Source organism: Phycodurus eques, chromosome 1, assembly GCF_024500275.1.
Source record: "Phycodurus eques isolate BA_2022a chromosome 1, UOR_Pequ_1.1, whole genome shotgun sequence".
NCBI lineage: Eukaryota > Metazoa > Chordata > Actinopteri > Syngnathiformes > Syngnathidae > Phycodurus > Phycodurus eques.
In genome coordinates, this window is record NC_084525.1 from 48,699,624 (window position 1) to 48,725,821 (window position 26,198).

General features: G+C 43.4%; 2 protein-coding genes, 1 long non-coding RNA gene and 1 other non-coding gene across 8 annotated transcripts in view; 3 read left to right on the forward strand and 1 right to left on the reverse strand.

The window, feature by feature from the left end:
* The window catches only part of camkvl (CaM kinase-like vesicle-associated, like), a 30,504-nt gene extending 21,957 nt beyond the window's left edge, over positions 1-8,547 (forward strand). For all 3 annotated transcript variants that reach the window (XM_061697096.1, XM_061697088.1, XM_061697103.1), the window contains 7 exons: positions 579-699; positions 821-896; positions 1,004-1,140; positions 1,998-2,076; positions 2,151-2,238; positions 4,251-5,637; positions 5,723-8,547. In XM_061697096.1, coding sequence (XP_061553080.1) covers positions 579-699; positions 821-896; positions 1,004-1,140; positions 1,998-2,076; positions 2,151-2,238; positions 4,251-5,636 — 1,887 coding nt within the window. In that variant the 3' untranslated portion in view covers position 5,637; positions 5,723-8,547. The remainder of the gene's footprint in view (positions 1-578; positions 700-820; positions 897-1,003; positions 1,141-1,997; positions 2,077-2,150; positions 2,239-4,250; positions 5,638-5,722) is intronic.
* LOC133413136 (uncharacterized) lies at positions 2,440-11,255 on the reverse strand. Its single transcript, XR_009769836.1, has 2 exons — positions 11,154-11,255; positions 2,440-3,566 (listed from the first exon to the last, which is right to left on the reverse strand). It is a non-coding gene; the product is annotated as an uncharacterized LOC133413136 (long non-coding RNA).
* On the forward strand, positions 8,959-25,364 carry uba1 (ubiquitin-like modifier activating enzyme 1). 3 transcript variants are annotated; one of them, XM_061697067.1, is made up of 26 exons: positions 8,959-9,172; positions 11,714-11,830; positions 11,922-11,980; positions 14,592-14,760; positions 15,474-15,608; positions 15,689-15,795; positions 15,862-15,952; positions 16,035-16,167; positions 16,249-16,346; positions 16,520-16,666; positions 16,817-16,993; positions 17,067-17,174; positions 17,249-17,329; positions 17,880-18,032; positions 18,193-18,358; positions 18,435-18,631; positions 18,719-18,783; positions 19,784-19,979; positions 21,153-21,227; positions 21,325-21,514; positions 22,550-22,635; positions 22,723-22,815; positions 22,909-23,100; positions 23,385-23,486; positions 23,561-23,661; positions 24,291-25,364. In XM_061697067.1, the coding sequence occupies exons 2-26, from the start codon at positions 11,714-11,716 to the stop codon at positions 24,424-24,426; spliced, it is 3,174 nt and encodes a 1,057-aa protein (XP_061553051.1). In that variant the 5' UTR covers positions 8,959-9,172; the 3' UTR covers positions 24,427-25,364. The 3 variants fall into 3 exon arrangements, with proteins under 3 accessions (XP_061553051.1, XP_061553060.1, XP_061553042.1); XM_061697058.1 differs by lacking the exon at positions 8,959-9,172 and adding an exon at positions 10,376-10,601; XM_061697076.1 differs by lacking the exons at positions 8,959-9,172; positions 24,291-25,364 and adding an exon at positions 10,375-10,601 and having other exon boundaries at positions 23,385-23,654.
* On the forward strand, positions 23,179-23,299 carry LOC133414306 (small nucleolar RNA U6-53/MBII-28). The gene has a single exon (XR_009769989.1). It is a non-coding gene; the product is annotated as a small nucleolar RNA U6-53/MBII-28 (small nucleolar RNA).
* Positions 25,365-26,198: the final 834 nt, after the last annotated feature.

Below are 26,198 nucleotides of genomic sequence, written 5' to 3' on the forward strand. Positions count from 1 at the left end.
ACCTCTGGTGCTTGAAGGTGGAGTTTTCTTTTAGACTAATTGACTTATTACTTACAGTATAGCCAGGTTACATAGTACTATTTTATTATGTCTATGCATTCATTTATATGATTGTATTATTTAAGAGGTTGGTAGACAGCATATGATGCTTTCTTACAATATATGGGCATTGGGAACAAATACCCTTAGTTTTCAATTCAATCCATGGCATTACATTTCGGACTTTTACAGGTACGTGTCAGCATCGTTATCGGTCACAATAGTATCAGTTGAAGTCATTGTCGGTGGAAATCGCCTTAGCGATTAACATTTTGAAGGCGAGAAAGAACAAGGCATTTCCTTTTTCGGTCTTTGGTGAAATGCAATATAACAGGGACCTTTGCAAAGGCCAAATTATTTGACATTAAAGTAGAAAGAAGAAATGAGCTGACCTCTAAAAGCTCCAGTCGGTTTGTTCAGACACTGTCGGATTTCCATATTCAGGGTATTTGTCCCCTTTTCTTGTTATAACGCGCCTTTACATTGTGTTCTATTTTGTTCTAAAAGTGTACAATGTTTTGTCCCCCCACGTTACTTAGCTGGAAAACCTAATGTACTACACTGAGAACAACCACAACAAAGTCGTTCTGCGAGATTTCTACCTTTCTAGATTTGAGAATGGGACCATTACAGAACCATGCGGAACACCAGAATACTTGGGTAAAATGTGATCACATACCAGGATTATTAATTGGGATTTATCTATACAGTGGACCTTCGCACATTCGCAATTCGGCATTCGCAGATTCACCTGTTCACTTTTTTCCGCACCAATCTTCAGCACCTGAAGTCGTGGCTCGTCATCGATATGGCCGACCTGTGGACTGCTGGGCTGTAGGTGTCATTATGTTCATTCTGTAAGTCTTCCTCGCTTGTACAGATGAACCGATTTCAACACGTCTTTTTCTGTGTCAAGTGACGATCGTGCTTTTTTTGTTTGTTTGTTTGTTTGTTTGTTTTTTAGCTTATCGGGTAACCCTCCTTTTTATGATGAGACAGAAGAGGAGAATACAGATCTACATAATCGCATCATTTTCTGTCGCATTGTTGCTGGTGATTTTGAGTTTGATTCTCCATACTGGGATGACATCTCCCCTGCAGGTACGCGTTTCGACCACACGATGGCAACAAATAGCTATTTAGAGATTAACTAGTGAGCGCGTGTCATCACAAGTACATTAGATTATCATGGTTCTCTATAGCATCACAATCTTGCTGAAATGAATGTAATGGGGAAAGGTGGAGAATGGGAAAGATGCAGTGAAATGTAATGAGGAGGAGGGAGGAGCAAATTAAAGAGCAGCATAAGGAATGCAAGAGAGAGAGAGACATTTAACATAAGAATTTTGAGAAAACAATCAAAAGATAAAATCAATCGACATTTATTTGATTTTGGGGGGGGGGGCGATGTTGATTAATAATATAGAAGTAATCATTGAAGATCAGTGGGTGGCACAAATGCAGTTTGCAGCTGCTGTTAGAGCAGCTGCAAACTAAACAGGAAGATTTGCTGAATGGAATAGCAAATGATAAGCAACTACAGCAAACACAGAATATATATTATTCTATGCAATGCTGGGAGCCAGGGACATAGGCATTAACGCTCAATGATGCTAAGTAGTAATGATAATTACAATATAAAACAATAATACTAACCATTTGAAATGGTATGACATTTTATTGGTAAACACTCGGTTCATCCCTATCTCCTCGTTATGTCGAGTTTAGTTGCGTTGATTCTTTCAACTAAGGCCAGTGGTAGTGTAGTGGTACATACAGGTTTGATTCTCAGTCAGCACACTGTTGGTCCCGAGCCCAGAAGAAAAAAAAAAGTGGTGCGTTGCGTCTGACTGTGCCCAATAAATCACGTGAGCGTCTTGCTGTGGTAAGCACTGAAAGGGAAAAAAAGCCGCAAGTCACTTTTCTTCTTCTTCTTCTTCTTCTTCTACTCTTCTCAGCTAAGGAGCTTGTCTGTCGTCTCATGGAGGTGGATCAGATGCTGAGAATCACAGCACAAGATGCACTTTGGCACGAATGGTATTGGTGCAGAGCAAATGTATTTGGACACACTAAAGGGCTTTGTCTGACATTTTGAGGACTGCCTTTTTCAGGATTGCAGGTAATGGCGCATCAGAGAAGAACCTCAAGGATGGTGTCTGCGCCCAGTTTGAGAAGAACTTTGCAAAGGCCAAATGGCGGGTAGGAAGTTAGGCTCACTCTCCATCTCATTACAAAAAAAAATGACATTACTGTACAGATAGTAGCCATGGCTAAGCTTCAGGGAGAAAGTAGTAGAAAAGGGAAGACTGATGGTATCAATAGTATAAGTAGTAAAAGTTAATAGTAATGATGATTGGAATTAGTAGGGATGCACCGATACCGCTTTTTTGAGACCGAGCGCAAGTACTTACATTTGAGTACTCGCCGAAACCGAGTAGCAATACTTGATAATGTCATAACGTCTTGCCATCAAACATAACACTTGTTATTACTGACACTTTAACATCCAACTGTATGCTTTCCGAACAGTTGGACCACACATTGCACTTCTACTCTATGTAGCCTGTAACACAAGGCACTTCAGTTACGTGGCGTCTCAGTCCGAACACAAAACGAGTAAAGAGGTGGGATGAGGTAAGAAGAAAGCACAAAGTTTGCCGGAACACAGATGCTATGTTACCTCTGTATGAGGTAAAAGGTGAGTAAAAAGGAAAAAAAAAAAAAAAGAAATCCAAGACTGCTTCTTGAGAACGCCACCTCGGTTGCCGCCCGAGTGGAGGTGAGCCTCCATTTTGTAGAGCATAATTTACAGTCAGCTGACAAAGTTTTGTCATTCGTATTTACTTTAAAGTCATCTCTACACATTTTGACATGGGTGCTACTCCACCTGTCGGGCTGGTAAGGTGATATCGGTAGTCGAAGTATCGGAGCATTTTTTTGAGTCTGAGTACGCATAAATACGTACGGTGTCAGCATCGGTATCAGCGCATCCCAAGAAAATATTGCAGCGTGAAAAATAGATACAGTAATGCAGTATATCATAACGTGAGATCGTGTGAAATGTTTATGTCAAGGAGAGAGCGGGGGAACATAAAGGTGGTATTGCTGACGTAAAAAGCACAAGTAACAGCCATCAACTTCTTCTTTCTTTCCCCATATAATTCCCAGGAGTTGAAGGTATTGTAGATCATTATGATAGACAATGGAAGGACAGAGCGTGGGTGGAACTGCACATTCAGTCGGGCATGTTTCAGTGAAAAAGCATCTCTCTGTGGCTGAGCGTGCATTTGAATTGATTGCTTTATGGATGCATACTCCAAAAGGATTAAACATGAAGAAAAAAAGGCAGTCGGCCACAAGATGCGCTGGTCATGTCTTGACTGGTGAAGGTCTCCTCATGAGCTCTGTCCATGCACTTTTCACTCTGCCTGTCCCAGAGGAGATCCACTGTCCCACTTTTCCTTTTCACAGTCAAAAGTTTCAAAGTGGCCTGCTCTGCTCCTTTCATACTCCTCATCTGCACTCGTCTAAAAAAAAAGAAAATCAGGTCATTTCTTCGGTCAAATGACATGATGGTCAGCAAGAGGGATGTTGGAGAATATTTTATGCTAGTGTGGATAAGGAGAGTAAAATGGAAAGGAAACCACTGTGGACCATTTCAATGTAATGATGCCATGTACAAGGCCCCCTGTCATTCCTCGTATCAAAATCCACATCGCACCTCAATGTTACCTCTGCGCTAGTACACTAGAAGCTGCTTCGTCATATAAACATTATTTCTGTGTTACAGGAGCTTTTGACTTCCGGATAATCAGTTCCCTGGTTCAGAAACATCTTCTAAGATCCCACATTTTCCCATATTCCTTCAGTGTTTACAGTCAGGGGAGTCGAAAGGAGAATTGAATGTATCAAGTCAGCGATGAGGAATATGAGAAGATGGAGTCTTGAGACTGATTCACACCAGGGTGCATTGTATCAAATCCACCTGGAAGCAAATACAGGCACAATTCACTTCACACGAATCACATTTCAGCGCTTAGTTTGGTGGTGCCTTAATAAGCTCTGTCAGATGCAAGACATTAAAGCTTTTTTGTAATGCTTTAATAATAATTATACAAGCAAAGTTTTAATGTATTGCAGAGACACAATTAGTAGTGGGCCTATATGTAAAGAACGTTTCTGTTATCCTTTTGCTTTCCCTTTCTTTGCAGAAAGCGATCCGCGTCACCACCTTCATGCAGCGTCTGAAGAACTCCGAGTCGGCGATTGACAGTTCAGCTGACGCACAGGGTGGTGAAGGTGCAGGGGAAGTAAAAGAAGGGGTGTCCGAGGTGACAAGTGACGAGGAAGGTGGCAGGGTCAGAGAAGGCGGGGTGATAACGGGCGGTGTGCCTTTAGAGGTAATGGTTGAAAAAAGACCAGCAGACATTGACCAGGAGGTCGAAAACCAGCAGGAGGTAAAGGTGAATCTTAAAGTTGGTGCATCGCCATCCTGCGATAAGCTTGGCACAAAGAAAGTGCAAGACGGTCATACCAAGAAAACAGCTGCCAAATTGGATGAAAACATAGAATCCCAGAAAACGCCCACTACCACCGCTGAACGCGCCGAGCTGTCAGACAGTACTTCAGGTTCTCATCCTGACAGGAAACAGACCTGCACCTCCCCTGATCCCGGCAATAAACGCAAGATGACTGCAACACTTCATGGGCCTCCGCCCACAGCCTCAGCTATCGCTACACACAAGGATGGAAATGACGGAAGCTGGTGTCAGACGCAACTGCCCGAGGCGGTGGCAGAGACTTCGGCGGGAGCGTCAGTCACTCCGGCGGGAGCGTCAGTCACTCCGGCAATTGCGCCGGGAGCTAGGCCGGATGTAGGTCTCGGTGTTAGGTTAAGGGGTGAAGCTAGTCCTGTGTTGAGGAGGGACAGGGACGCCAAGCAAACGGACCGATATAGTGCAGAGTTTAATATTGCCAGCGAAGGTTCTGCAGCAGGTCAGGGTTGCTACGCAATTGGCAGCTCTGCTAGTTTAGGCCGACACGCCATGCCGTACAATAGAGACGTTGGGACCGTAGGCGTGGGGGTGGCAGGGTCCTATGGGAGTCCATACTGCACCTTGTATGCAAGTGGAAGTAGTTTCGGAATGTACGGGACCGGGTTGCATCACGGAGGAGTGGGCAGCAGTACGACAAGCGACTGGCAAATGGACAGTGTGATTGAGCAGATAGAAAAGCAAATGGTGGCGGTGCTGGAGAAGATCGAGGGAGACATGCCCTCATTGCTGGAGCAAATCAGTGACTGCCCACCCGAAACGCTACGCATCAGGAGCACGCACGCCTCGCCTGCCACCTCCCGGGCACGCACCGCGCATCATCACGCCTCTGCTGAAACCTTGGCCACACCGCCACCTCTGCCAACCTCGCCCAGGCCCGCGCTGCCGTCGCTCCCTCGCCTTACTATCCCTCCTCCTTCCTACCCTCCGCCCTCCCCGCCGTCTGAAGCCTCGGTCTGGGCTACAGGAGATCAAGAGTGTGGGCAGAGTGGCACTGAATGTTCTGGACATTTCCCCAGAGCTGGGATGGGCAGAGGGTTATGAAGTAAGTGATGATGATCAAATGCTGTACAGAACATGCCACAGACTTCATTTGGGTGTCAATAATCTTATTCTCCTGCAATTGACAGGCAAACAGTCCAGATGGGAGTGCGGAAAACGGCTGGCTGCATGGATGGATGGGAAATCAATCCTATTCTCTCTTGTTGGTCTTGATTTATAAGTTACTCTGTCACACCAAGACAGCACACGATAAGATGAGATGACTTCTTAGTACATCTTTATTGCACCGAACTCTTAACAGCTGAATCAAAGGGAACAGACAGAACTTTGAAAGGAAGCTACGAAGAGCATGATTTTGAAAAATGTGTGCATTGTATGCTCACGACACAACAGCATCATTCTGGAATGCAGGTGGTTTTTGTAGTTGGACAAAAAATGCGCAGAACGGGAAACAAACGTTGTCCAACGGAAATGACAAATCACTATTTGAATCATGTCCTGCAAATTGTAAATAGATTTATTGTAACTTGCTTCCTAATTCTTGTTATGCTGTGTGTGGTAAACGTCCTCATGTCTAAACATCTTTTAACATTATTCATCAAGCACTTCCAGTTCTACAACCCCAATTCCAATGAAGTTGTGTTAAACATAAATAAAAACAGAATACAGTGATTTGCAAATCATGTTCGACCTATATTTAATTGAATACACTACAAAGACAAGGTATTTCATGATCAAACTGATAAACTTGATTGTTTTTAGAAAGTAATCATTAACTTAGAATTTTATGGCTGCAACATGTTCCAAAAAAGGTGGGACAGGTGGCAAAAAAGACTGAGAAAGTTGAGGAATGCTCATCAAACACCTGTTTGGAACCTCCCACAGGTGAACAGGCTCATTGGGAACAGGTGGGTGCCATAATTGGGTATAAAATGAGCTTCCCTGGATTGCTCAGTCATTCACAAGCAAAGATGGGGCGAGGTTCACCTCTTTGTGAATAAGTGTGTGAGAAAATAGTCGAACAGTTTAAGGACAATGTTCCTCAACGTACAATTTAGGGATTTCATCATCTACGGTCCATAATATCATCAAAAGGTTCAGAGAATCTGGAGAAATCACTGCATGTCAGCGGCAAGGCCGAAAACCAACATGGTTGGCCTGTGACCTTCAATCCCTCAGGCGGCACTGCATCAAAAACCGACATCAATGTGTAAAGGATATCACCATGGGCTCAGGAACACTTCAGAAAACCAATGTCAGTAAATACAGTTTGGCGCTACATCCATTAGTGCAACTTGAAACTCTACTATGCAAAGCAAAAGCCATTTATCAACAACACCCAGAAACGCCAACGGCTTCTCTGGCCCCGAGCTCATCGAAGATGGACTGACGCAAAGTGGAAAAGTGTTCTGTAGAGTCCACATTTCAAGTTGTTTTTGGAAATTGCGGACGCCGTGTCCTCCGGGACAAAGAGGAAAAGAACCATCCAGACTGTTATGGACGCAAACTTCAAAAGCCAGCATCTGTGATGGAATGGGGCTGTGTTAGTGCCAATGGCATGGGTAACTTCCACATCAGAGAGGAACCATTAATGCTGAAAGGTACATACAGGTTTAGGAGAAGCATATGCTGCCATCCAAGCAACGTCTTTTTCATGGACGCCCCTGCTTATTTCAGCAAGACAATGCCAAACCACATTCTGCACGTGTTACAACAGCGTGGCTTCGTAGTAAAAGAGTGCGGGTACTAGACTGGCCTGCCTGCAGTCCAGACCTGTCTCCCATTGAAAATGTGTGGCGTATTATGAAGCGTAAAATACGACAACGGAGACCCCAGACTGTTGAACAGCTGAAGCTGTACATCGAGCAAGAACGGGAAAGAATTCCACCGACAAAGCTTCAACAATTAGTGTCCTCAGTTCCCAAACGTTTATTGAATGTTGTTAAAAGAAAAGGTGATGAAACACAGTGGTAAACATGACCCTGTCCCAGCTGTTTTGGAACGTGTTGCAGCCATAAATGATTATTTGCTAAAAACAATAAAGTTTATCAGTTTGAACATTAAATATATTGTCTGTGTTGTGGATTAAATTAAATTTAGGTCGAACAAGATTTGTAAACCATTGTATTCGGTTTTTATTTATGTTTAACTCAACGTCCCAACTTCATTGGACTTGGGGTTGTACTTTCATCCTTTTAATGTAGCCATTCATTTGAGAGCGAGGTCGAAATTCCAGCCAAGTGGACTGAGGAAACCTTATCACCGCAAAAGAGATTTACTAATTTCTAAATACCCCTGCCAAAGTCATTCAAAAATCTTGCCTTTTGGGAAGAAATAACTCAAATTATTTTCCTATCACAAATATAAATGGGATTTACGTTATCTTCAAGGTTTTTTTGGGCCAATGTACCTTCATGTTATGTGCTTTTCTCTGGATCAATATATCCACCATTCTACCCCAATAGTAAAATATATTGTATCTGCAAGTCTTTCATTAAAAATAAAAATAAATATCATCTTTACCGGTTTTATTTATTGATGTTTTGACTGGCAGGTGATTAATAAATTAGTTTAAACCAGCATTGACTAAAATGTGATTATAGGCCGTACAGCCTTGAAATTAATGTTGATCAATGCTATCACACAGGATCTCAACGCGCCTTATTCAAGCCCTTCGATTTGTACTTTATTAATTTTACTATAGCCATTTTCTTTTCTCTGTACCCCTTGATTCTTTGCTAAAGTTGTCAGAAAATCTATATATTTTCTTGATATAAAGAACTCGACTTATTTTACTTTTACTTATCAGAAATGAAAAAGAGATTTAAAGTTCAGTCATTCTTTTTTGGAGTCGATGTACCTCCACCTGGATCAAGTCTATCCACCCTTCTATGTAAACTATGTTGTGTCTGCAAGTCTTGCAATAAAAAAAAATATATATATATATTATCTTTACCGGTTATATTTTATTTATGTTTTTATTGGGGGGGGGGGTGTTATTAAACTAGTTTAAATCAATAATGAGTGAAATGTGATTGGAGCGCACACAGGCTTCAAATGAATGTTGGCCAACGCTCACACGCAGGATCTCGACGCGCCTACATTTCCCATTTGACCTTGCCGGCACTTTGGATTAGACCATCATTTTGAGGGCACGGGGGTGGAAAAAAGATACACCGTGATAAACTACGCAAATACGATAAAAAAAAAATAGGCAAGTATACAACGCGATCAATTTAGAAGCATAATTTTGGGTGAACTTACATGATGATTTGAAGTTCCATCTTGAAGTAAATCATTGCGAAGGCTTTGACTGAAGCCTCGGACAGGCATAGATGGTTGCGTCTTGAACGTGCACATGTTGCTGCTTTGCTTTGCTTTGCTGACTGAACTAGTGAGGGGGCAAAGAACCGCTTCAGCTAGCAGCGGGCACCGTCCAGAAGAAAAACTGACACACTTCCCTCACTGCCTTCAACGGCGACGATAGTTTGTCACGCGGTTTGTTCGGACGTTTTCTTTGCTACAGGACGATTTTTCTTTTTTAATACTACAGACCAGGCAGAGTAATATCGGATGTGGTAAGTTGTGCACACTCGGTCTCGTGAATGCTAGCCCGAGCTAGGTGGCTAATGTTAGCATGCTAGCGAACAAGCTGGGAAAAGTCATTGGGTGGCTAGATAGCTTGAAGGCTAGCTGCACGCACGCTAACAACTACGCAGTCGTTTTCGCTGCGTTGTTGCGAGAACGCTGCACTAGTTCAATTCTCCCTTATAGCATAATCGTCGTGACTTAAGTGTCTGATAGATGAGCATGGGGACATTCCTTGTAGTTTCGTAAAATTATTATGATTTCTTATTGTTGGTTGGCAAGGTATCGTCACACCATGGCAGCTGGGAAACAGTTTGCTGCTCACATGAGACGTGCTAAAAGTTAAGCACATGCCCGCTGTCATTTGCATCAAGCTCCATTCGCCAGGACCTCGTGAAACAAATGAGTGGAAATGGCTTCGATTGCCGAGTAAACGTTAGGTGAGCAACGCTATGACGTGAGCGGGGCACAGAATTGCCGAGCATCTTCTCGGGTTATGCAGCCTGTGCGCTCCGTTGACATTTCCTAACGTGCTCGAAGTGACGGTTTTGTCACGTTGCGGGGAAAACATGAGCAGACTGGGACCCGTGTCGACATGTGTCCCCGAGAATTGTGCGGCCCACACGTTCGTGTGCCTTTGTCATTCAAGCAGGCACCCCATCCCCCAATAATCTTCTTCAGCTATAAACGCCTTTAACCTCTATTTGGCCGATGGCGAAGAATGCACCGCATCTTTTTACACTTGCATTTAGCCATTCTTAGCAGCGGCTGTCCAATCGCCCTGTATTTGTGCTACGTTTGCTTCAAGTCGCAAGTTTTTGTCCTCGGATTAAATATGCAGACAGTGGAGCGCGGAGAGGCAAAATAAGGCTCGCGTGATTTGGAACTGTCCGCAATGAGGTGACTTGGCTGGAACCAAAATGTTGCAATGCATGAGAGCTGTGCAATTTGCATGCGTTTTTTGTTTGTTTGTTTGTTTGTGGATACTCGCGTTGAATGTCTCGACTAATCGATGCTGCAGTTGATTGTACAGTAGAGTACAAGCGCTACTTTCCATTCGCGCATGTCGGCGGAGGCGGGGCGAGCGGGTGCGCGCAGCCAATGGGGCGGCGGCGTGCGCGAGGAGCGTGCAAGCGAGCCGACCTTTCCTGTGGAATCTTTCGGGCCGCGCGTCACGCCTCCTCCGCCCCTTTCTCCCCATCTGCCATTTTGGTTTTGTTCCCGTCTTGCAGTCGTAAAGCCAGCAATTGCACTAGAGCCCTGGCGCTGCGAGCGACGCAGTGACTCGACAGTATAACGCGAGCAGGCCGATCTCTCACGAAGCTTTTCCTCCCTCGACACGCTTTCCTCATCGCTGACATCCGAGCGGAACGGGCGAGGAGCGGGTTCGCATTGGAAAGGCCCCGGGAAGGATTATTGGTAAGAAACGCGAAATCAATGGGGGCGGCCGGAGCTGACTTAAGGCGAACGGGGTCGCGTGCGTTAAACGTTGTCCTCTTTGTTAACGAGCGAGCGCATCGGCTCGCCGTTGATTGCGCTCGGCAACTTCGGCGAAGGCTTTTTGCTAGCTAGCTAGCTGGCGAAAGTTGCGACGGGGAGCCGCGCGAGGGCCTGTTAGGCCGAGGCTGTCGCGCTAATGGCGTTTGCCGTCGCCTCTCGGCTTCCTCGTGTTGCCGCTCGCTCGCCAGGCGACTTAAGCGATTAGTGGCACGCAGCCGTGACGCGCTTTTTTTCTGGGGCGTTGTATTAAAGCCTCTGAAACGGGCTCGCTCGCTTTCATCGCGCTGCAGCGTCAGGCGGCGTGCGGTACGCTCTCGTTTTCAGCTCGCGTCCACTGTTCCGCTCAGCCCAACTTTGAATTGTGTCCTCGCTGCTTTTCCGGATCGTTCGAGGCTCTCACAACCCGCCGAACACGGTAAACCGACACGGGTGAAAGTGTTCCACGACGGGCGGGCGAGGACTCCGACGTACCTGCGGCCGCTTAAATCCGCACGTCCCGGGGGCGTGTTTTCCCCGGTCAGAAGGCCGAATGGACTCGTCCTTTCGGGTTGCGTGTGGCTGAGTTCTTGTCAAGTGGACTTTTAGCCGCAGGGACGTTTCAATGATTCAGCGCTTTTTTTTTTTTTTTTTTTTTTTTTTTTTTTTTTTTTTTTTGTTCACAAGCTGTCACAGTTCCTCTTCCAAAAGCAGGTCTCATACACAATCGAGCGGAGGAAAAAAAAAAAAAAAAAAAAAAAAAAAACAAGGGAGACCTGTCCCTGAGTATGAAAGCGGCGCATAATGATTCTATTCATAGCTCTTCCGAGGTTCGATGTGTCGTCTAGCAGATTTGTTGTTGGCTCAGAGCCAGGCCAGCTGCTCTCTGGGTGAGAAATCCTTTCTCACCAAAACAGCTAGGATTCTGTAGCATCATTCTCGACGGCATCCTCCGCAATTATGGAACCACATCATCTGTGGCTGAGTTGTCATTTGTTCCGTGCTGATTGTTCGGCATTGAATGTGACCCAAATTCTATTTTGGGTGACCCGCAGATGTCCAGCTCGCCGCTGTCCAAGAAACGTCGCTTGTCAGGAACAGAGACGAAGACGGGATCCCACTGCTCCTCCTCAAACTCCGTCAGAACTGATCTGTCCCACACACCTGCCAACGTAAGCGCACTCCCTTACTGACCGTGCGTGACAAGTCAAAAATGAGACATTGCTCCCCCCTCATAATCTCCTGTGCATTCATTCTCTGCAGGGCATGGCTAAGAATGGCAATGACGCTGACATTGATGAAGGCCTGTACTCCAGACAACTGTAAGTCTTCCATCGTCCTTCCCTTACTGTATTGGCCAGAACAGAAAAATTGTCCCTATTCTACCTGAGTCACTATCTTCAGGTGTGCTGTGGGAAATGATAAAATTTTACTTAATTGATCAAAAAATATTTCTTTTATATTAACGGGGAGTATTAACTCATATTTTACATATCGTAGCTCTCAGGCAGAATCCGGTCACCTCTAAAATGATAACCTCTAAGGAAATAAAAAACAAAAGACAGCTTGCTTGAGTTTCCAAATACCGCGTTGTTCAAGTTTGTATTATATTGCCAGTGTGTGTGTAAATGATATATTATACACACACATACATCGTGTTCAACCTATATTTAATTGAATACACTACAAAGACAAGATAGTTAATGTTCAAACTGATAAAATTAACTTTTAGCAGATAACCATTAACTTAGAATTTTATGGCTGCAACACATTCTAAAAAAGCTGGGACAGGTGGCAAGAAAGACTGAGAAAGTTGGGAATGCTCATCAAACACCTGTTTGGAACATCCCACAAGTGAACAGGCTCATTGGGAACAGGTGGGTGCCATGATTGGGTAGAAAAGGAGTTTTCCTGAATTGCTCAGTCATTCACAAGCAAAGATGGAGCGAGGTTCAACTCTTTGTGAACAAGTGCGTGAGAAAATAGTCGCACAGTTTAAGGACAATGTTCCTCAACGTACAATTGCAAGGAATTTAGGGAATTAATCTACGGTCCATAATATCATAAAAAGGTTCAGAGAATCTGGAGAAATCACTGCATGTAAGCGACAAGGCCGAAAACCAACGTTGAATGCCCGTGACCTTCGATCCCCTCCTGCGGCACTGCATCAAAAACCGATATCGCCACATGGGCACAGGAACACTTCAGAAAACCAATGTCAGTAAATACAGTTCGGCGCTACATCCGTAAGTGCAACTTGAAACTCTGCTATGCAAAGCAAAAGCCATTTATCAACAACACTCAAACGCCGTCGGCTTCTCTGGGCCGAGCTCATCGAAGATGGACTGACGCAAAGTGGAAAAGTGTTCTGTGGTCTGACGAGTCCACATTTCAAATTGTTTTGGGAAATTCTGGACATCGTGTCCTCCGGGCCAAAGAGGAAAAGAACCATCCAGACTGTTATGGACGCAAAGTTCAAAAGCCAGCATCTGTGATGGTATGTGGCTTTGTTGGTGCCAATGGCATGGGTAACTTACACATCTGTGAAGGCACCATTCATGCTGAAAGATACATACAGGTTTAGGAGAAGCATATGCTGCCATCCAAGCAACGTCTTTTTCATGGACGCCCCTGCTTATTTCAGCAAGACTATGCCAAACCACATTCTGCGCGCGTTACAAGAGCGGGGCTTCGTAGTAAAAGAGTGCGGGTACTAGACTGGCCGGCCTGCAGTCCAGACCTGTCTCCCATTGAAAATGTGTGGCGCATTATGAAGTGTAAGATACGACAACGGAGACCCCAGAATGTTGAACATCTGAAGCTGTACATCAAGCAAGAATGGGAAAGAATTCCACCTACAAAGCTTCAACAATTAGTGTCCTCAGTTCCCAAACGTTTATTGAATGTTGTTAAAAGAAAAGTTGATGAAACAATGGTAAACATGACCCTGTCCCAGCTTTTTTTTTTTTTTTTTTTTTAAACGTGTTGTAGCCATAAAATTCAAAGTTAATGATTTGCTGAAAACAATAAAGTTTATCAGTTTGAACATTAAATATCTTATCTTTGTAGTGTATTCAATTCAACATAGATTGAACATGATTTGGAAATCATTGAATATGCAAACGCTTATCTCACGGGATTGTGTGGTTCTTTTTTTCCTCAGAGGCGTTTTAGTGTTTTTAAAAAATGGATCACTATTTCCACTCGTTATTGTTTCAAAATAAGCAAAAATTATACCGCAGGCTATGTAGTAGTTCAGTGAGGAAATGCCATCTCCTTCTGTGCGTGATGTGTCCAAAATGTGGGCGGGCCAAAAACTGGCTGGAAATCAAATATTTCATCAGAAAACAAACCTAAAATGATTAAAGTCTAATTTGGGAGGATTTTTCTTTTCTGCAGACAATTGTAAATCCAGAATGATGGAATAAGTGCCAATGTTCACAGATTCAGCTAGGCCCTTCTCAGCTTAACATCCAAATACACACATGATGGAAATGATCAAACATAATTGTAAATATTTCCTGCAACTATCCACTGTTTAATATAGTTATGAAGATAGTTGATCAAAATGACTTGTTTCATCAAATAACCTGTGGACCAAAAAAAAAAGCATGTAAAAGGTATTTGAATTGGTAGTAAAGAAAGACTCCTTAAACAAACTTGTTAGCAGAGTGGTGTGGGACATAACCAAAATCACGTACATCCAATAAAAAAATTTAAAAAATGATTTAAAAAAAAAAAAAAAAAAGTATAAAGTGAAGGGAACACATTTTAAGATGCTTGATTTTGTACTGGTATGTATACATATGGTTGGCCACTTATAATAGGACTTGAGAGTTTGATTATTCTGCTACATTTATATGATGGTTGAGATTGTGATGAGGACACCACCGGCACTTCATTGATGTATTGACCCACCTATTCCTTCTTAAGGTACGTGTTGGGCCATGCTGCAATGAAGCGCATGCAAAACTCCAATGTCCTCATCTCCGGGATGAGAGGTCTCGGAGTGGAGATTGCCAAGACCGTCATTCTGGGGGGAGTTCGAAGTGTCACTGTGCACGACCAAGGTGTCGCAGAATGGCGAGACCTCTCTTCTCAGGTCAGTGGGCATGTGCAAGGAGAATCTCCTTTTTTTTTTTTTTTTTTTTTTTTTTCCACCATTTGCTCAGTTTTTAAATTCAACTGGTGTAATCTGGTTAGATTTGGCAATGGATTTCACCTATGATTTGCATGTTTTACTGCAACTTGACTTAAGGAAAATGGATTCGGAAACTAATTGAGAATCCATATCTCTGTGCAGGCTCAACTGGCATGCACAGAGCCACACAGCAATGCGTTCCATAAACATCCACTGACATACTTTACTCATCATGTTAAATGCAATATTTTGCCATCTCAGAGTTTAGGATGATGCTTTTTCAAATATAAACTTTAGTTAAATTACAATGACTGAGCACATTTCCCTCATGATTTATTGCGACGACAGGCTTTGTACTGCTTGAATTCAAAACAGTGCGACTGCAAACCTCTCCCTCAATTACTGTGAAAGACTGACCCAGATTTATCAGCGGGTGGCCTCCGGTTGAATTGTGATCACAGTAGAGCTCGGGCCAGTTTTCGGACGTCATTGAAGGTGGCTTTCTGTTGAGTCATGAACTTGCCCTCCCTTTAAGTCGAGACTTAAGAATTTAGGTTTTTCTTTGTGGTTATTTGATACTTCTAGTTTTCCCGATTGAGAATACCTGCTAGAGTGTGCATAGATGTCTGATTGCTTTTTTGATTGTTTTTGTCTTTTTCTTTTTGCTTTGTTAGTTTTACATTCGAGAGGAGGATTTGGGGAAGAACAGAGCAGAAGTCAGTCAGTCCCGTCTGGCTGAACTCAACAACTACGTCCCCGTGGCGGCATATACGGGTGCGCTCACAGAAGACTTCCTGACAAAGTTCCAGGTATAAGCCTTATTTGAAACTCAGTGAAGGTTCTTGTATGGAAACATAAGAGCTTTAATGGTCATTTTTTTGCACCTCAGGTTGTAGTGCTAACGATCTCCACGATGGAGGAGCAGCAGAAAGTGGGAGAGTTCTGCCACAGCAAAGGCATCAAGATCATCGTCGCAGATACTCGGGGCCTGTTTGGGTAAGATCTTTATCGTTGACTTCCACGAGGCGCCTGATGTTGTCTGACGCGTCTGTTTATTTGTAGCCAGCTGTTTTGCGACTTTGGCGAGGAGATGATAGTGCACGACACGAATGGTGAACAGCCACTGAGCGCCATGATTTCCATGATCACAAAGGTTAGTTCTTCCCACCTGCTTTGTTTACCGAAGGAATAACATCAGTGTTGATTGTTTGACTAAATCGTGATACTTTCACCAGGACAATCCAGGTGTTGTGACTTGCCTGGATGAGGCCCGGCACGGTTTTGAAAGCGGAGACTTTGTAACCTTCTCGGAGGTTCAAGGAATGACCGAACTAAATGGCTGCCAGCCGGTCGAAATCAAAGTTCTGGGTAAGGCCTGTTTCTATCTGTGAGAATGCAGTTGGTCTTAAAACAACCGTCACTTGACTGACATGTTCTGTTGTCATCCAGGGCCCTACACCTTCAGCATTTGTGATACAGCAGGATTTACAGATTATGTTAGAGGAGGAATCGTTTCCCAGGTCAAGATGCCCAAGAAATTCACTTTTGTAAGTTGAGTTGTGCAATGCCACCATAAATTTACAAAAATCGAGTTTGTCATCTCTATTGTTGGCCCACTCGAGCAGTATAGTTCATATTCGAGTATCTAAAACAAAATGAAGTTGGTAATGTTTAACGGTTATGTTCGTGAGTCATCATTGTATTGATCTTTGGGCTGTAGAAATCCATTTCCTCCTCCATGGCTGAACCAGAGTTCATAATGACAGACTTTGGCAAGTTTGAGCGTCCAGCACAGTTACACGTGGGCTTTCAGGCCATCCACGCCTTCCAGAAAAAACACAACCGCCTTCCTGCACCATGGAACCAGGTAATCTCCTTGTCAATGTCAATGGCAGTAGGTCAAGGACTCTAAAACAATCCTGTGATCACCACCGTGTGCCTTTTCTGATGACTTTTTTTGGTCGAACTTGATCTGTACATTATGCACAGTATTAACTACGTTGGCTATGTGTTTCAGGCTGATGGTGAAGAAATGTTGACATTGGCCAAGGAGCTGAACTCTGCTCAGTCTGGATCAGCTAAAGTGGAGCAGCTTGATGAAGCGCTCGTCAAAAAGATGTGCTATGTTGCTGCTGGCGACCTGGCGCCTGTCAACGCCTTCATTGGCGGTCTGGCTGCACAGGAAGTTATGAAGGTCAGTTGCGAGCTGTTGGTTATTGGTTAACTATTAATCAACTTAAATTATTTACGTTTGTTCCATGTTTTAGGCATGCACAGGAAAATTCATGCCCATTATGCAGTGGTTGTACTTCGATGCATTGGAATGCCTGGCAGAAGAGGAGGGAGTTGTCCTCACAGAGGAAGAGTGTGCCCCTGTAGGTGTTAGCAAATCCCCCTCAAATATGGATCCAGACTGTAGCGTAATGCTAACAAACGCTTTTTTCCCTAGAGGAACAGTCGATACGATGGACAGATTGCAGTTTTTGGCACCAAGCTGCAGGATTTGCTTGCCAAGCAACGCTACTTCCTGGTGAGTCTGTCGTTAAGATTCCGTCCATTGGCATTAATGGCCTTCTGTTGCTAAAGCTGTGTAAAAATGACAGGTTTGCTGATGGCAAATGCAGCTATGAAATGATCCAAATGAAAACTAAAGAGTAGTTATATCCCAAAAGCAAGAGGTGCTCAAACAAATGTTCAATTGGTTTCTGATATGGATGATGTAACATTGATTGTCCCATTCTCAGTCAGTTCACATAAACTGCTGTTCTAAATTAGTGATGCATTTAATAGGAAACGTTTTTTATTCTGTTGATGTCTGTGTAGATTGTCAGTCATCCAGGTGATGGTAATCTGCAAGGGTTGAATCAAGGCAACTTGTTGATGTTTCACCTTTATTCCAAAAGGTTTACTCATTTCTAAAGTTTTAGGTGTGGAGTCTCCTCAAGGCATAAATAGGAAGACTCCACACCTAAAATTATACATCTGTGGTACAAGAAAAAAAACAGGTGAATTGTCTTTGTCTGAGTTGCTGTATCTCTACTGTTTCATTTTGGGTATCTGACACATTTGACCTTTTCCAGGTCGGAGCTGGTGCCATTGGTTGTGAGCTCTTAAAAAACTTTGCCATGATTGGACTGGCTAGTGGCGAGGGTGAGGTCATTGTGACAGATATGGACACCATAGAGAAGTCTAACCTCAACAGACAGTTCCTCTTCAGACAATCAGATGTTACGGTTGGTGTCTGGTTCTCTTTAAATAGCTCATTCCTGCTTTACCCGTGTATTGTGCGTACAAGTTTGCTATGCTTGATCTGAACTCGTTTCAGCACATTTCCGATTGTTTTCTATCAGATCACAAACAATTCAGTTGCTCTGATCTTTGTGTGGTGAACAGAAAATGAAAAGTGATACAGCTGCAGCAGCGGTTAAACAGATGAACCCCTCCATCAAGATCACTGGGCACCAGAACAGGGTGGGCCCCGACACGGAGAGAATCTACGACGACGACTTCTTTGAAAGCCTTGATGGAGTAGCCAATGCACTGGACAATGTTGATGCACGTAAGTAACCACATAGTTCTTTCTCCCTCCATGCTTCCCAGTGTTTGATCTCTTTTTTTCATTTTTACACACACAGGTTTGTACATGGATCGGAGGTGTGTGTACTACCGTAAACCCTTACTAGAGTCTGGTACTCTGGGTACCAAAGGCAATGTGCAGGTCGTGATCCCCTTCCTTACAGAGTCGTACAGCTCTAGCCAGGATCCACCTGAGAAGTCCATCCCCATCTGTACCCTCAAGAATTTCCCAAATGCCATTGAGCACACACTGCAAGTGAGTAAACGTGCATAATAGCTGTTCTTAAAGGGAAACATTGTTTGAGTCAAGCGAGTTATTGATGTCTCCACTTGTTCTGTTTAGTGGGCCCGCGATGAGTTTGAGGGCCTTTTCAAGCAGCCACCAGAGAACGCCTTGCAGTATCTCTCGTAAGTCAGCTCAGGCATCACTCGTTGCTATTTTTTTTTTTTTTTTTTTTTTTTTTTTTTTTTTAATATATAGGTGGTGAGTTGGTTTACTGCGGAACCCAGCCAGGCCTTTGCTTTTAGGTTTCCTAGCTTCTCCTGTAAAAGTACTTTCTTGTGCAATAATTGTTTGCTTTTGGAGTCTTTAGCACAGAAAAAGTCAAAAATTGTAGCCCCTTTCCCACAGCACTGTACCTACTTGGTTTGCCACAGCTCTGCTTGTGTTGCGTGGTTAAAAAAAAAAAAAAGTGATTTATTAAGATTAGATTAACACACACTGCATCACAATCATTGCGATTCGAACAACTTTAAGTGAAATTATTAGGTGCTGTACTAAAACTACCACTGGTTAATATGCTCTTATGCAAACTAAAGCTCTGGTGCAGTTGTATTCAGTACTGTGTATATAACGCGTTTTGTACTAATTTACTCATCATCCCTACAGGGGAATTTTAACTTGGCCTCTGCTGTATATTTGTTTTGCACACCACACAGAACAAGCTCAAAAGCATGCATGAAGAAAGTGAAAGCGGTGCGCAAAACAGTACTGCACCTCTGAAGCCAAGGCGGTCGGGTCAGAGCCTTGCTCAATGGCATATCAACAGCAGTCAGAAAGCAGACTAGCATCTATCCAACAAGTTTACCTTTTTGTTGTTGTTACATTTTGGCTACCGTAACCCTTCTCATTCATGTCCTAAAATATTTCGTTTTGTCATTTGCCCTATTAGTCGTCATGAACGGAACAGAAAATGGGGGGGGGAAATATTTAGCCATCATTATTTGCATGAAACTAACTTTGTTTTGATTCAATGACACTAAATTTAACTTTAACATGTATTTATTGAACATTGCTTCTCGTTATGGTATTTTTAGTAGAGAAGAAATTGTAATCAAAACCAAAAAACCTGATAAATTCTGATTGATCAATTTAACATTTTTTTAATTTTTATTTTCTTTCTTGCAGAGACCCCAAGTTCATGGAGCGCACCTTGAAACTTCCCGGAGGTCAGTCAGCTGAGTTGCTAGAGGCTGTTTACAAGAGTCTAGTCACAGACTGCCCCCACAGTTTTGCTGACTGTGTAGCCTGGGCACGCAACCACTGGCAATGCCAATACAGCAACAACATCCGCCAGCTATTGCACAACTTCCCCCCAGATCAGGTATTTATTTCACTGTATGAATTTTCTTTTACCTTGAGGACTGCTACGATTAATCGAATCCTGCCTCAAAGCTTCGCAGTGATCATTTTTCCACACGGACTAAAGTTAGTCCCAAGTTTGACATTGTTTCACTCTTAAGGAAGATTCAGTGCAATGGTTACCACAATAGCACATCTATGTTTGCCAACTTAATGTAGTGAACAAATTGCAAGGTCCACTCAATTGGTCAAGGATAGGCATGGCCGCCCGTGCATTTACACTTGCTTCGTTGAGCGAACGGGAAGACTCAAAAGTGAATCCCTCAACATGCAGACGCCAGTTCACAGCCTGCCAACTCTAGTCTCATTCGCCGGCACTCGCGTCACTCAGCAGGCCAGGCCCCGCCTTTTAAAGCCATACACACTCAATGAATGGTGACCCCAAGCAACAAAATATGCCCCTCGCGTGCAAATTGTTTAATAGTGCAACATTTTTAAGATAAGATAATGGGTAGATTACTCATTTCTAAAAATACTTGATAGCTGGCCTGGGTAATGTTAAGAACCTCACGATTAGATTAAATTTGGATTATTTGGGTTACAATTGATTTTGATTTGTTGCAATTCCGTATTGACTTCATTATCAGAAATCACATTTCTTTATTCAGTAGGAAGTAGAAATACCCTAATAGGGTACCTGTTGAAAGTTTTGTAGTTCTATTTTCATGCCTGTGAGAGCATGTTATGTCACCATAATTTATTTTGACACGTTTGTGCATATGAAGTCTATAATACTAATAAGCATTACAGTTCTGCACAAACATTTAAATAGTGCATGCAAAGGTAATTTTTCTTTCCTTTTGGAAATTGTTTTGAAATTTTGCCTGGCACGGCTTACAAAAGACCTTAGTTTAGTCTATTTGCTCCAAATCCAGATTGGCTCAAAACGTCAGATTTTAAAAGTTGAAGGCGCTTGCTTTCTTCATCAATTTGTTGCAGGAGGTGAATCGAGTCAGACTCGTCCCGTCCCTGTCCCTATGACAGAAGGGGTCAAACGAAAAATGCTGGATGTCCTCCATTCTATTGTTTACTGTGTAGCATTGGCATGGTGTAGACACTACCGCTTGTGATTGTGCGGTAGTATAACCTGTTGCAATATTTTACATCAATTTACGCTTTGCGATCTGGCTTCCAGCTAACCAGTTCTGGCGCCCCCTTCTGGTCTGGTCCAAAGAGGTGTCCTCACCCCCTAGAATTCAGCACTAGCAACGTGAGTGTTTGTTGTGTCCTCCACCTGTTTGAAGACAGACTTTCTTCTCAAGCGGCACGTCCAGCCCCTAAATAACGGAAGTTGTTTTGTCTTCTAGGACCTGCACATAGACTACATAATGGCTGCAGCCAACTTGTTTGCTCAGACGTATGGCATAGAAAGCTGCACCGATCGTGCGGACGTGGTCAAGTTCTCACAAGAGGTCAAGGTGCCTAATTTTACGCCGCGTTCAGGGGTGAAAATTCACGTCTCTGATCAGGAGCTACAGAATAGCAATTCATCTGTTGGTAAGCGGGCACGATTGGAAATATTACTAGAGCTGCCAAATGTTACGGAACGTCTATTTTGTTACGGAAATCGCCGAATGCTGAATTGTTACGGCCATAACACTGATTGTTCAATAATTGTCAGGATATGGGGGGGGGAATCCAGCGTCTGACATTACCGGTGCTTCCAGTGAACAGCTGCTCGGTGCACGCTATTTTATGACACCCCGGCTGCCAAGCCGCAGAGGTGAACGTTCTCTTTGCGTCCAATGTTAATGCAGTGTAAGTCTCTGATCATCGCCTCCATGGTAGTGATTCTGACAATGCTTCTTAACAAGTGTCACAAAGGGAGGACGAGGAATTGACAGGCGAAGACGATGTCAAAGCTATGCTAAGCGCTAAGCGCGTGTCATGCAGTCGCAAAACATTGAAATAAGTGATTCGGTGAAACGATACACTTGTCATATCGGTCTGGCTGGAGCCGCGTATTCGCGGACAGTAAAAAACTTCGAAAATAACAGGCCAAGTAATAAGTGTTTAAAGAGAGAAAATAATGCGTGTCCACACAGGACGTATCATCTGAACCGGAAATGAATTGGTACGTCACTGCACACGTCACTTCAGAACATGGGCAGGTTAATAATATATGACTAATACATATTTGTAATATCAAATAACCCTTATTAGTCCCACAATGGGGACATTTTTAGCATTTCAGCGGCAGTTGTGGATACTGGAAATATAAATATGCAACATAAATAGCATGCAAGAGAAGACGTAATTACATTGCTTCTTACGAGTACTTGTGCGCGTACAAAAAATCTCATACTGGTACTCCGATTCAGGCTGCAACTGCGTGCACCACAAGGTTAAATGACAAATATTGAAGCCATAATTCATGGAAATTTTCTTGACAAAATTTGGAAATCTGTAAATTCAGGCAAATTTGGACACATTGTTCTGGAAGTGATTTTTTTTTTAGGGTGACAGCTATGCATTACCAACCTTTATTATTATTATTTTTTTTAAATATACAATGTCGTTTTACTTTAACAGATGACTCTAGACTAGAGGAGCTGAAAGTCCTGCTGCCTCCACCAGAGTCTTCTCAGTTCAAGCTCTGCGCTATTGACTTCGAAAAGGTACAGTTTCTGTCGTCCTTTACTTTTTTAGTTGGCTTGATTTTCTGTTGGTCTTACAACCTGCTGCTTTGTGCTCCCTGACGACAGGATGATGATACCAACTTTCACATGGACTTCATAGTCGCAGCATCCAACTTGAGGGCAGAGAATTATGACATCCCCCCTACTGACAGACATAATGTGGGCGCTTGCACCTTGGAAACCGTCACACCTTTTACATTCTCGGCCTTCTTATCTCTGATTTGTATTTGTCCTTGTCCTCCCGCCATCCAGAGCAAGCTGATAGCTGGCAAGATCATTCCCGCCATCGCCACCACCACCGCTGCCGTGGTGGGTCTGGTGTGCCTTGAGCTCATCAAGATCGTCCAAGGGCATAAAAAGCTGGAGACATTTAAGAACGGGTTCATGAATCTGTCCCTGCCGTTCTTCGCCTTCTCCGAGCCCATCGCTGCTCCCAGGCATAAGGTAGGAAGGCTTGCTGCACGCATTTCCACTTAGTGCATGTGTAGCTCACGGGGGGGGGGAATGCCCACCGGTAAGTGGCTCCCATGATGATCCAGCCATGCTAATACTGATGCACCAGGCAGATGCAATCCATCCGCCTGGGTGCAAGTGAGTTCGACTAACCTTCTCACGCTGACGTTTTCAGTGTGTGCTGAGGAGACGATTTGCAAGCCTACCGTTTGTTGGCTGTGTGGCCGAACGCCATGACGAACTATCACATTTCTGCTTCCCCCCCCCCTTAACAGTACTATGAAATCGAATGGACGTTATGGGATCGTTTCGAGGTCAGCGGCTTGCAGCCCAGTGGAGAGGAGATGACACTGCGGCAGTTTCTGGACTTCTTTAAAGTATGGCTTCTTCTCCTGTTTGTCTCTCCCCAAGGTCTATTATACTAAACTAAACTTTGTTGTTGTTTTTTAAGAACGAGCATAAGTTGGAGATCACCATGCTTTCTCAGGGAGTGTCCATGCTCTACTCATTCTTCATGCCTGCTGCCAAACTCAGAGAGAGGCTTGATCTGCCGTGAGTACACCTCCCATGTCATGTAATCACAGGTTGAAGTTAGGACTGCAACGAATAACTCTTACAATTTGATTACAAAAGAAAACGGTCGAAGATCATTTTTCCACACTGATTGTTCCTGCAGTCGCTCGCATCACTCCATGTATAAATAAGAGCCAAGGGGATGAGTCCATATTTGTAAGCGTGGTGTCGGAAATCTGGCCTAGTAATTTATTTGGGACAAGGCCCGCCGTGCGTGTGTTGCGGAAGTGTCCGACCAACAGGTGCTAGCCAATAGGTGGCAGAGTAGGGCGGGTCTTTTCTAGTATTCCTGACACACAATCTCGTATCTTAGAAAATGGAAGAAAGGTAAGAGAACAAACACTCGAGAAGCACCTTAATTCGCAAGCTGCCGCTGGCCGCAACGCCCTCATTTGTCAGGCAGTTAACAGCCAGCCAACCCTACATTGTCATTCACTGTCACTCACCAGACCTGCATCTCACATGCATGTTCTCAACTCAATGTGATAGTTGTAATATTGCAAAATCAATTTTTATCCAATGAATAAATCAGGAGAATACTGTATTCTTAAAATAGTTGATAACTGCAGTTTGAAGTCCTCTCTGAGCCTCTCTTCTCTGTCCTGTAGTATGACTGAGATTGTGACCAAGGTGTCTAAGAAGAAGTTGGGCAAGCACGTCAAAGCTCTGGTGTTCGAGTTGTGCTGCAACGACTTGTCGGACGAAGACGTTGAAGTGCCGTACGTCAGATACACTATTCGCTGAGCTCCACATTGGACCCATCTGAGGGAGGATGGAGGTCACGAGAGGGCGCTGGTGTTTGTTGTGAGGGGTTGAGCCTGAGGTAATTTTGGGGTTGGGGGAGTGGGGCGGTTCAGGTCTTCTCTATAGGATGAATCAACCTTTTTTTTTTTTTTTTTTTTTTTTTTTTTTTTTAAATAAGGCCTGTGGTTTGTGTGAACCTGTGCCTCGGTGTACATAGCCCCATTGAGCTGACTCACTGATAGCTGTGTGTGAGGGATCCACTTGTGCTTAGTACTTAGAGACACGGCTGTTGCAGGAGGCGGGAAACCTGTGTATATACTGGACGCCCTGATATTTTGCAGAGCCTCAAGGCTCAGTCGAAGCCTGGGTGACGTTGCAACCCAGCAGTCCCATTACATGTCACATGACTGTTTTGTTCATTTTATGTCTCATAGAAATATCTCCCCCCCCCAAAAAATAAAATAAAATAGCGATATATGTATTTTATCCCTTTGACTCTACCACTTACCTTAATTCTACGATAATACTTTTTTTTTTTTTTTTTTTTTTTTTTTTTTTTTTCTTTCTTCCCCCCCCCCCCAGTTTTTATTGTGGGACCGCAGCTCATCCGATTGTACCTCAATTTGCCTCCCCGGCACAAAAGTTACCAGTGGAATTGATAAGCGGGGGGGATTTCAGGCACCTCACCTCAGTTAGCACTCGTTGCAGTGTGTGGTGTGCTCTTTGCACATGAACCAGATTTCTTATATTTCATGTCCTGTTCTTTTTCGTTTTTTGTATTTTATTTTTCAGGGCTATATAGGGCTCACACAACGTAGATGATAAAACTCTTCCCTCTACCATGTAAACTCTTAATGACATTACAGTGTAAAAGCAAGGTAATGTATCTTGATATGGGAGCACTTAGCTTGATAGTGAATAAATGTCAAATCAGTCAACTTTTGTATGTGGTTTTTTCCCCCCCCACCTTCATTTTACAGCAATGGATGTATTAAATCACTTTGGACCATCAGAATTTAAAGTCCAAGTTGCACATTAGATTATTCAAATTGATTTCGGAGAACCCTGCCTGATTCTGCAAAACAAAAAAGGGAAAAAAACGCTTGGAAATAAGTGACGTATTTTCACTTGCTTTTCAGCTTGGGACTTGTGTTCAAAGGCTTGTGTCAGGAAATTTAATCATAGCACATCTAAAAATTATCATTGGCAAACTTCAAGAATGCACATTAGTCAAACTCTCAAACCCAAATTTTCGAAAAAAGGCTACTCAACTTAAAGCTTTCAGACACGAGTGCCTCTTGAATGTCTTGCATCTCCTCTTACGCTTCCTTTCTGTGATGTGATTCTCCCAAGGGAGCCGTCGGGGCGTAGTATTTGCAGTTCCCTTATCTCCTACTCTTAACCACAAAACTGCCTGAACATGACCTTCACAAAAGCATAAGTGACTCAGTGACTTAGGTTTCTTTTTATAGCAACTGATTATTTATATCTATTAACTGGACCATACCTGTACTTACTGCCATTTATCCTAGAAAAGGAAATAACCAACCTTGGATTCAGGTGTTGGCCGTTGAAATATACAGTGCCCTGAAAATGTATTGGCCACCTTCTCAATTTGGTTTTTTGTTTGCAAAGTTTTCCCAAATTCATGTATAAGACGATCAAACAAATGTAAATATACAAATATAACCCAAGTGAGCTTAGTATGCTGTTTTTAAATTATTTCATTTAAGGGAAAATAAAACTTCAATTGCCTATCCTTGTGTGGAAAA

Excerpts from the sequence above, each read along its gene's own strand:
- uba1 (XM_061697067.1), top strand. The coding sequence starts at position 11,714 with ATGTCCAGCTCGCCGCTGTCCAAGAAACGTCGCTTGTCAGGAACAGAG. Across the intron at positions 21,228-21,324 it reads TAGAATTCAGCACTAGCAAC|GACCTGCACATAGACTACAT; the intron begins GTGAGTGTTTGT and ends TTTGTCTTCTAG. Across the intron at positions 22,816-22,908 it reads CCCCTACTGACAGACATAAT|AGCAAGCTGATAGCTGGCAA; the intron begins GTGGGCGCTTGC and ends CCCGCCATCCAG.